Source organism: Rhincodon typus, chromosome 1 (assembly GCF_021869965.1).
Source record: "Rhincodon typus isolate 14 chromosome 1, sRhiTyp1.1, whole genome shotgun sequence".
NCBI lineage: Eukaryota > Metazoa > Chordata > Chondrichthyes > Orectolobiformes > Rhincodontidae > Rhincodon > Rhincodon typus.
In genome coordinates, this window is record NC_063332.1 from 21,094,724 (window position 1) to 21,105,200 (window position 10,477).

General features: G+C 38.2%; 1 protein-coding gene across 1 annotated transcript in view; it reads left to right on the forward strand.

The window, feature by feature from the left end:
• The window catches only part of reep1 (receptor accessory protein 1), a 37,586-nt gene extending 36,108 nt beyond the window's left edge, over positions 1-1,478 (forward strand). The window contains exon 5 of the mRNA XM_048598228.1: positions 513-1,478. Coding sequence (XP_048454185.1) covers positions 513-532 — 20 coding nt within the window. The 3' untranslated portion in view covers positions 533-1,478. The remainder of the gene's footprint in view (positions 1-512) is intronic.
• The last annotated feature ends 8,999 nt before the right edge of the window (positions 1,479-10,477 follow it).

Below are 10,477 nucleotides of genomic sequence, written 5' to 3' on the forward strand. Positions count from 1 at the left end.
AAGGGTCTAGGCCCGAAATGTCAGCCTTCCTGCTCCTCTGATGCTGCTTGGCCTGCTGTGTTCATCTAGCTCTACACCATCTTTCAAGTGGATCTCTTTATTTCAATTTTGTTTTGATAATAATTCAATGTTGTGCACTAAAACTGCCAAACATAGAAGTGAAGCCTTAGCCTGAAGGTTTTATCAAAAATGTTTACTCTGAATTCCTGAAATTGGTTGTTCCTTGTCGAGTGGATTGAAAATAAATCCGTTGCAAATCTACTTGTGGAACTTGCCTGGTGCTGTCACTTTAATTGATGAACCACTGAATCTTAGACTTTCTCCAACCAATGTGGCTTCAACTTAGCATTGATATTATCAGTCACAAATAAAGATGAAACACTGGTTACCTTAGAGCATAGGATCGTAATAAATAAGCTCAGGTCTAGGTCTTACAGTCCTGGTTTGCCATTCAATAAGATCATGTCTGATCGGATTGTGGTCTTAACTCCATTTTTTATTGTTCTCTATAGGTAGAGCCAAGACACCCTAAGCCCCCTCCCAGAAAGAGAAGTACCACAATCTGCACCAGTGAATCCATGTGACAGTGAAGCCCGAGTCATCAGAATACAGTCACCTGGATTCAACCTTTTGTTTTACTGTCCTGCCTTCACGAGCCAAGCAATGCGTGACACACTGGGAACGATGAAGATACCACCGCCTGGAAAGTGCTTCACATTTACTGCAGATGCCTTCAGCGCTTACCTATAAGTATAATAATCTGTATCAAAACATGTTTTCTTTTCTTTGCACTACACACAGTGATGAAACAAAATTCAGAGGGAGGCTGAATTGAAATGTTTGAGAGTCCAGCGCATCTTCATTTTTTTTTGTGTGAGAACATTCCAGCACTTCTGTAGTACTTGACTATCAGAATTAGTTCCTTTGCTTCAGAACAATCTAGAGAAAAAGTTTTCAGAGCTTTGAGCTATTATTTATGTACACAGAGATATCTGCTCTATTATATGCAGGTTTATCCATTATATCATACACAGGTACATCTGTTATTCAGTAATATAAGCATGTATGCTATTCTGTCCACAGATATGTCAATTACACTGCAGACAGGCATGTATTATGCTGTGCAGAAGTGTATCTGATCGACTGTACATTTATAAATGTTGCACAATATGCAGGTATCTATTATGAAGTGTGTACAGTGTATCTGATGTATTGTGTGCAGTGTTTCTGTTGTATTGTACACAGGTATGCCTTTTGTACTGTATACAGGTATACCCACTATATTGTGCTCAGGTATATCTGTTGTATATTAGTTATATATATTTGTTGTCTAAGTTAAAACTCATAAGCACATTGCGCACAAAGTTAAGACAGTAAAGCTGACAAGGCTATCAGGATTATGTTTCTTTTCAGGACGAACCTTTTGTGATTCTTGCACTGTTGACATTGACAGTAAAGGTTCCGTTTTTGCACCAAAATACAAATCATAACAGCTTTTATGTTTACTCCTGGAACAGTGTTCCCTAATCACTGCTGGGTAATAATCATACAACAGAATCCATTCTGAAACCTAAAGGATCGACTTAACGTCTGAATTCTCTTATCGTGTTCTGCTTATGTAGCATTTGTTAAATAGCAGGCAGGATTCATGATTTATTAAGAGGGTTACGTGGCCAAGTGCTGATTTTTGAGACAGCGAGGAAGAAGTGAATTAAGAATGAAATAATTTGGGAACATAGGATTAAGCTATTCAATCCCTCAAGCCTGTTCTATCATTCAGTTACATTATGGCAGATCTGTACTTAAACTCCACTTATCCACCATCACTCCATGTTTCAATTGCAGTTTTAAAATTTAATGTGCTCCTTCTTTAGAAAATCCAATCAGAGTTAGCAATGTTTATGATTAAACAGTTTAGCTGAACGGGGCCCATTGGGACATTAGTGCACAAATGACAAAGTAATGTAATATTACAGGTGATACCTTATTTTTGAGTGTCAGATATTTCATATTTAGAATATTTAGAATACCATGCAGATTGATTTGAAAGCAAAGCTAAGAACGACCACAACAGAGTTTCCTGTTTGTCTCTGGTGAAAATAATCAAGTGCAGTTTTAGGAATATGGGTGAGCTGAATATGATTGTCCTGCCACAACCATTTCCCTGTAATTGGACAGTTTCTCTATAAAATGTACTGGTGTTGTAATATCTCGAGAGCCCTTCTGAATTGTACCACTGGTATCAACTAGTGTTGTTAGGAATTAAGGAAGAAATATCATCATAATCACAGTCTAAACATTTCAAACACTATTATGTACAAAAGTCCCATCAACTCCATATCAAACAGGTTCACATCTCTATTGAAATAGACAGAAGAATTTGACAAGTTCTTGTTCCATTAGTATCATAGTAGCATATTGAACAATAAATATATAATCCTTGGAATTTCGTGACTATTCAATAAATTGTATGTCCTCTCCCTTTACTTAAGGTTCCCTCCTTCCTTTGTGATATGCAATGTTCTTCTGAGCCTGAGTCAGAAGGTTGTGGGTTCATGTCCTTTAATATGGTCTTGAACAGAAAATCCAGGCTGATGATCCACGAGAGTGATAAGTGAATGGTGCACGATTGGAGATTCTATCTTCTGAACTAGAGGCCCAAGGTGGGATTTAATGGGACAGTGGTCAGTTCATCCACAAGCTGAAAAAGGTGGGTAGGACTGCTTCCAGCTGGTCTTAGAAATACCAACAGCAATTTTTGACCATCCCTGCTTTGGGGGTTGAGTAGCTGCCTGATTAGATGGGAGGCTTACTCCCAGCAATGCCACTAAGAACAATGGTCAACACTGGGACTGCAAAATCTGTGGCATAGGGTCACCAGCTTTTGAATGGACCATTCCTGAAGTTTTCATCATGTGACCTTTTCCAAATATTTCTATAACTAACATAGAAGCGTGTACAAAGGAAAAGGATTTCTATTTCTTTTCCTCTGCTCATTGCTTGGAGTATTGTTTGGGATTAATCTTCAGGGCAGTCAATCCTTGTCGTAGAGATGATGGCAGCCTCCAAGGAGCTTCTCCAGAAAGGATCCCTACAATTTTCCCACTTCACTGGTAAAGTGCCAGTGGCAGAGGGACAGTAACAGGCATGTCAGCCTTTGATATCCCAATCTAATTTTGTGTATGATAAGATGTATCAAAACTAGGTCTGGAGTAAAGTCATTTTTTTTTCAGGTTTAAGACTTCTGAAAGGTACTCAGTGAGGGTTCCATTTCCAGTGAGATGCATACAGGGACCCAAATTGTGGCAGGCTAGGAACTTGGAGTCTATAATTGATTGAGATTACAGGCAGATGCTTTATTTGATATACTGTGGTCAATAAGCTTTGAACATGGAAAAGTTATCAAATCTTCTTTAAATTTAATTAACTTCAAAACAGCCCTAGCTTGCATTGATGATTGCATTCCCTCCCAAGTAATTGTGACTTTTTAAGCCAATTCTTTGAACAAAATATCTTGTGGAAAGAAAAAAAGAGCCTTTTCCCTTTTATATGTTGCATGTTTTCCATTGACGTATTTTAAATGCTCAATTGTGTCGCTCCAAAAAATCAATTAGTTAAGGTTTGCATTAATGTCCTGGGGTTTCTTATTTTGGTAATGCATTTAGTTGATAGATCTTACCTTTAATATGTAGGCTGCTATTTAACTAGTATTTCTTGCTTGTGACTAATCTTGTGTAGTTTAGTATCCCTTAGCTAGTCATTTTAGCAATTCGGTATTACTTCAGTAGGTGGCTTTTGGACCGGCTGATCTCTTCCAATGAAATGTTAAATTAACTCCTTGTCTTGCTCTCTGTGATTGGTGTAAAGGATCCTACAGTATGGTTAGAAGCTAGAGCAGAAATGTTCGCCATGGTGTCCTAGACAATACTTATCCTTCAATCAACATTTGAAAATACAGTAACTAGATATCAACCAGGTACTGTATGAAGGATCTTGCTGTGTGCAAATTGGCTGCTATATTTCTTACAACAGTGAACACACTTCAAAAGGCACTTTGTTCACTATAAACCTTGTTTGGATCTGTAGAGGGTGTGAAAGGCACTATTTAAATATAAATCTTTCTTTATTATTCATGTCAAATTAGAAACTGCATTAAGTCTCTTCTATAGCACTGCTCCAGCACAAAACTCTTAAAACCTTGCCACTCTTAATCCAGTATGGAATGTAAATTACTCTTTGCAGATTATGAATTTTTTTCTCTTAACTATAAACATGGTTTTCTACTTCAGTTGAATGGTGCAGTGGGAAAACAAATATATTCAGAACAGACTTCTTTGTTGCTAATGTTTTTTGTATTTTTGTATTTCTGTATTTTTTCAGATTGAGAAACCTAGGTGATTATCTGAAATAAGGCTGAAGAGAGTAAGAGATGATTTGAAGCATAAAGATGTAGCTTGATAGCTTCAGGCTTGGATTTTCAGAATGTACTTGTGAATTGTTTTCGCCAGTGCTGCTGACCCCCATGACTTAGTTATGTTTTCCCAACTAACACCACCAATATAGTGGAACCATATGTTATTCATTTTGTGCCAGTAAGGATAGTATTGCATATTAGGGTAGTAGTATCACAGAAACTGCATTATAAATTCAATAAAGCAGCATTTATTGTCCATCCTTAACTGGCCTTGATGAAGCTTACTGCTTGGGGATGAACAATAAATCCGACCTAGATTGCCCACAATCCATAAATGAATATTATTTTTAAAAATAAGCTCTTCTGACACCATTCGGGATGGGGGAGTTCTCTTAATATCTCTAACCCATATAAGGACTCGCGAAATAAGTAACTTAACATTGTTCCTTTCTGAAATTGTTCAACTGAATTTCGGTCTTTGTAACTTTCCACCCAAATATCATGAGTGGCTGTTAAGTAGCGATAATTCCTTCACTTCTGGTGAATACTAACACAAGTGTTGGGAAATCTTGCTTGTTTCTTTTGGAATAACTTAATGCTTCTTAACATGTTTAGTCATTGAATAAGACATAACAGTCAGAATTTTCTGCTTGTGAACAGAGCAAAAAATCCTGGAAAACACCTTAGAAGATGTAAAAGCTGAATGCATGCATTTAGAATTAGTTTTGAAAGTAAAATGTGCAGAAGAAATGTGTATTTTAGCCAGAAATGTCATAAAACATCACCATTCATATTTAAAAATCATTTCATACTTATGCAACCACAGTGTGTCTTACAGATCTTTTCTAAGGCTTGAAACCTCCCTGAATGAACCAGATTTGTTGGAGATTTACTGGGTTTTAAACAGTACAGTGGTTGATATTCTTATGACTCCAACTTCCCTTTTCCCAGCAGACCAGGCCTCTACCAGGCTACTGGAATCTAAATTCCTCAGTGCCCCAAGCTCTGATGGTATGCTAGAATAGAGAGGCGAAAGGATTACAGACCTGTCCTCATCAGAAAATATAAATCAAGCTGCAGATACACAACAGGGCCTTAGAAATTTCAGAAACTTGCCAAAGCCCAGGAGCAAGTATAAGAGAGTGGATATGGAGGATGATTAGTAGGTGAGTGAGACAGAACATGGGTCTGTCCAACTCAACAAATCTAATACATTTTGAAGCTTTTTCTTTAGGAGGATTAGATCTTAACTATTACAAATTCTCACTTGAGAAAACAAAACTTAGCAAGTCAGGTCTGAAGTGAGCACCACAACCTCATATCAACATTAAAATAAGGTCTGTAACTCATTTCAGAAGGCTGCTGGGGTCAGCTATAAAATGCTGTGACCAAATCAGTAGAGGCCTGAACTCCAGACAGATCTGGCAGGGTCTTCTGCAACAATAAATTGCTTATTGTCACACACCTTTCCATATAATGAGCACAATGATATTCAATTTAGATTCTACTGCCCCGCCCCGACTCTGCATTTAGATCCATTGGGTTATTGCTGGAAGTAGCAGAATTGTGATAGCAAGGAAGGGAGTAATCCTTGATGCCACATCAGATGAAAGGTACTGATACTATAGTAAAAACAGAAGATGGGTCTGAAGTTGCAATTTTACGAGCCACATTGTCAAAATTTTGAACAAATTCTATGAAGCATATGGTAGAATAGCAGGTAAGAAGAACCGCAGTTGCTAGCTTTAGTGTAAATCAAACAGTTGCACAGTCATGTGATGAGACAAAAATAGGCTCCTTCTGTTTTTAAATTTGTAAGCTTAACGTGAGGTGTTATAAAAATCAATCATGAATGTGTTACATTATATTTTTGAAGCTAGGATTTAAAATGACATTGTTAATGGATGATATCACCAGACAAAGGAAATATAACAAGTTTTCTTCCCCACAAGACTTTAGAGGGTTGGGTTTTTACAACAATTCAACAACTTCATGATTGTTTTACCAATACTAGATTCCATTTACAGATTTTAAAATGAAAGGAATTCAATTTCTCAAGGTGGGATTCAAATTCATATTTTGTGGATCATTAATTCAATAACATTATGTATATATTTATTGTACTCCAGCACAATCTGTAACCTCATGGCCCAACATATCCCCCACTCAACCATTACCACCAAGCCATGAAATCAACCCTGGGTCAATGGACAGTACAGGAGGGCATTCCAGAAGCAGCACCAGCCAGACCTAAAAATGAGGTGTCAAATGAGGTGAAGTGACAAACAGGAATACTTATGTGCCAAACAGCATAAGCAGCAAGTGACAGAGTTAAGCAAACCCACAACCATCTAAGTTCTGCAGTCCTGCCACATCCAGTATTGAATGGTGGTGGACAACTAAACAACTCACTGGAGGAGGTAGTTCCACAAACATCCCTATGCTCAATGATGGGACAATGCAACACATCAGTACAAAATTGCCTAGGTATGTCCTGTACACAAAAAGCAGGACAAATCCCACCCGGCCAATTACTGCCCTATCTGTCTACTCTTGATCATCAGTAAAGTAATGGAAACTGTTATCAGCGCTATCAACCTTCTCAGCAATAACGTGCTCAGCGATCACCAGTTTAGGTTCTGCCACGGCCACACAGCTCCTAACCTCATTACAGCCTTGGTTCAAACATGGACAAAAGAGCTGAACTCCAGAGGTGAGGTGAGAGTTACAGCCCTTGACATCAAAGCTGCATTTGACCGAGTGTGGCATCTAGTAGCCCTAACAAAACTGGCATCAGGGGTGTCAGGGGCAAACTCACTGCTGGTTGGAGTAATACCTGGCACATAGGAAGATGGTTGTGGTTGTTGGAGGTCAGTTATTTCAGCTTTAGGACATTCCTGCAGGATTGCCTCAGGGTAGTGTCCTAGGCCCAATGATCATTGGCTGGTTCATCAATAACCCACCCTCTATCATAAAGTCAGAAGTGGGGATTGCTGATGATTGCATAATGTTCAGCACCATTTGCAACTCCTCAGATACTGAAGCAGAACATGTTCAAATGCAACATTTGGACAATATCCAGGCTTCGGCTGACAAGTGGCTGTTTCCTGTAACAAGTATATTCAACACACAAAATGAAATTGCAGAAAGTATTGCAGGGATTTGGAATCTAGCTGGTTCATGTGATGGGAATTTTTCTTCTCCTGGGTGGATAGTCTGAACAGATTTTCACCATCCTGATCGATTTGTGAGCAAGGACAAAATGGCTCAGGTTTCCGCGTTATTCTGATTTTGATTTATCTTTAACTGTAAGTAACAATTTTGTACTACAGATTCCAAGTTGCTGCTGATAAGCTAAATCAGATGTAACTGCGCAGCTTAAAGTCCGCCATATGTAACTATCAAAACATGTAAAGCCTTTCAAAGCGTCAGAACAAATTGTCTGGAATCAAAAGACAGTTGTAAACGGAGTTTTAAAACATAACGTGAAAGACATTTCAGAATTTGGTCAAGTTTTGTTTGCTTATCAAGGATTGGGCAGGTTCTTGGCAACCACTTTAATTTAAAACTTGATATTGTTTAAATCACTTCATGGCCTTGTCCCTTATCTCTGTAACCTCCTCCAACTCATCAGTGTCTCTGGAAAAGCTCGGTAGGTCTGTGAAGGGAAAAAAATCAGTGTTAACGTTTTGGGTCCGGTGACCTTTCCTCAGAACCCTCCGAAATGTTAACTCTGATTTTTTTCTTCACAGATGCTGCCAGACTTGCTGAGCTTTGCCAGCAACGTCTGTTTTTGTTCCTGATTTACAGTATCCGCAGTCCTTTCGGTTTTCACCAGCGTCTGTACTCTTCTGACTTTCCAAGCTTTTTGCATTCTACATCCCCTACCCCCTCCACCTGAGTTGTGTATTAGTGGGGCCTATGGCTTCAGTCACGTGGCTAGAACTCCCTATTTAATTCACCCTCTGCCTCTCCAAGTCCTTAAAGTGGAAATTCATTCTTTGGATGAGCATCCTTTTACTCCCCCACCACACTCCCCCTCCTTTTCACCTCTGTGAAGCACCTTAGGTCATTTTTCCCTAAATTAGATGCACTAAATAAATCCAAGTTGTTATGACAGAACAGAAAACATCACCACTTTCATTATATTCACCAGAATTATGTTCTGCAGAAATCATTGTTTTTTGAAAAGTGAATCTTATTGCAAGTAAATGATCTGGAATGTATTGCCTAGAAACAAGGTGAAAGTAGAAAATTTCTAAAGGGAATGAGAAAAATACATGAAAATAAAAATATGTACGGGATGCAAAGAAAGAACAGGTAAATAGGACTAATAGAAGAGGGCTATCATAGAACTAGTACAGGCATGGATGGGCAGAATGGCTTCCTTTTGTATTGGAAGGTTCTAGCCCAACAATATGGCTGTACACTAGCTTTTACTATGGCACATTATCAAGTTTCTATTGAATCCTTGAGACTCATGTCAACCATAAACACAATATAGTTGTAATTATAAATTATCTCCTATCATTTGAAATTATAGACGTTAATACTGTCTATGCAGGATATTGTCTCTGTGTGATGCTAACACTCTTCCTGTGATAGGCTGGACAGTAAAAAAAAACAAAATAAATATATAGGCAAGAAGCTATATACTGGTGTTAAGTGTTGAGCACACAACTATTAACTAATTTTATCTTGCACTGCAGTAGTGGGCAACAATATAGACGTGTGCTGCCTTACCTCCAAGTACAAAATCACTGTGCTAGCTTGTTCACATATAGACACATTGAGTGCGAATGTAAAAAGAATTTCATGTTTTTGTAACAATTCTATTAATGCAATCTGTGCTATACAACACTGTGCATCTGTACAAGAATAATATAAATGTTGAAATATGTACTTGTACTTTCCATCAGCATATATTTAAAATAATTTATTTGCAAGATGCACTTGTTTTAATACCTTAAAAAAAAATGATAGGCCTAATGAGGATCGATGGTGACTGTCTGAATTTCTACTGTATTACTGCAGAACCTTTGTTTCTTTAAATTTGCAGCAAATAACTGCAGATCTGGCAGGCCAGAGCACTTTACAGTTGTATTCATTCACATTTGTGTTCGCTGACTACAACGGTTAACTGTATATAGAGAATTTGTTGCTGTTACACTGGTTGCATTCAGAGTGCTGCATGAATTAAAGGATTGTTGTCTTATATACATTTGTCACAGAATTCTTGCCATTGTAATAAAAGACTGAAAGATTATAACAAAAATGGCTGGAGCTTCATGGTTTGGGAACATATCAACTATCTTTTAAAGTGCAGTTTGTTGGATCTGCACTGCATAATTGGGTAAACTGAAATCATAGATTCACATACTGCCTGGGCTGACAATTTCAAAGCCTGCCTCAGTGTAGAAACACAATATTTTTCATAGAAAGTGGAGGTAGAAATTAAAACAATTGTTCTGACTTATATAGCTCCTTTAACAAAAGACTTGCCTTTTGCAAAGAGCAAAATATCCCAAGGTGCTCCAGAGACATATCATCTCAGTCTCATTGCCCAAACACAGATCCAAACCATGGCTCTAAAATCTTCACCATAGGTAATCCACTCTAGCTGCAATGGGATCAAATAGAGTATTGTTGGCATCAATATGATCCACAATGGCCAAAAAGTGAACTACGACAATTGCCCCACTTCACCCTATGTTGCTACATTCATTTTACATGCATGCTGCAGTCCACAGATATGGATAGTAATGGTAGAGATTCCAACTTCTTTCCATCACATGGTTGACCAGGAAACTCTTCCACTCTTGCAGCCTGTCATTGGCATGTGTTGGAAGGATTTACAAGTTGATACTTAACCTGTTTGGCCAAGTTACGAATGCGCTTTCACTGGGTATTAGTCCTGGATGGGATTTGAACCACAGCTTCTGGCTCAGTCAAGAATGTTACTATACTACAAGGTCTTCTCTTCCAGAGAAATATGATTAGACAAATAAACATTAACACTGGCCAAAGGAGGAGCAGTTAGGATGGGCAAACAACAGCTTTGCC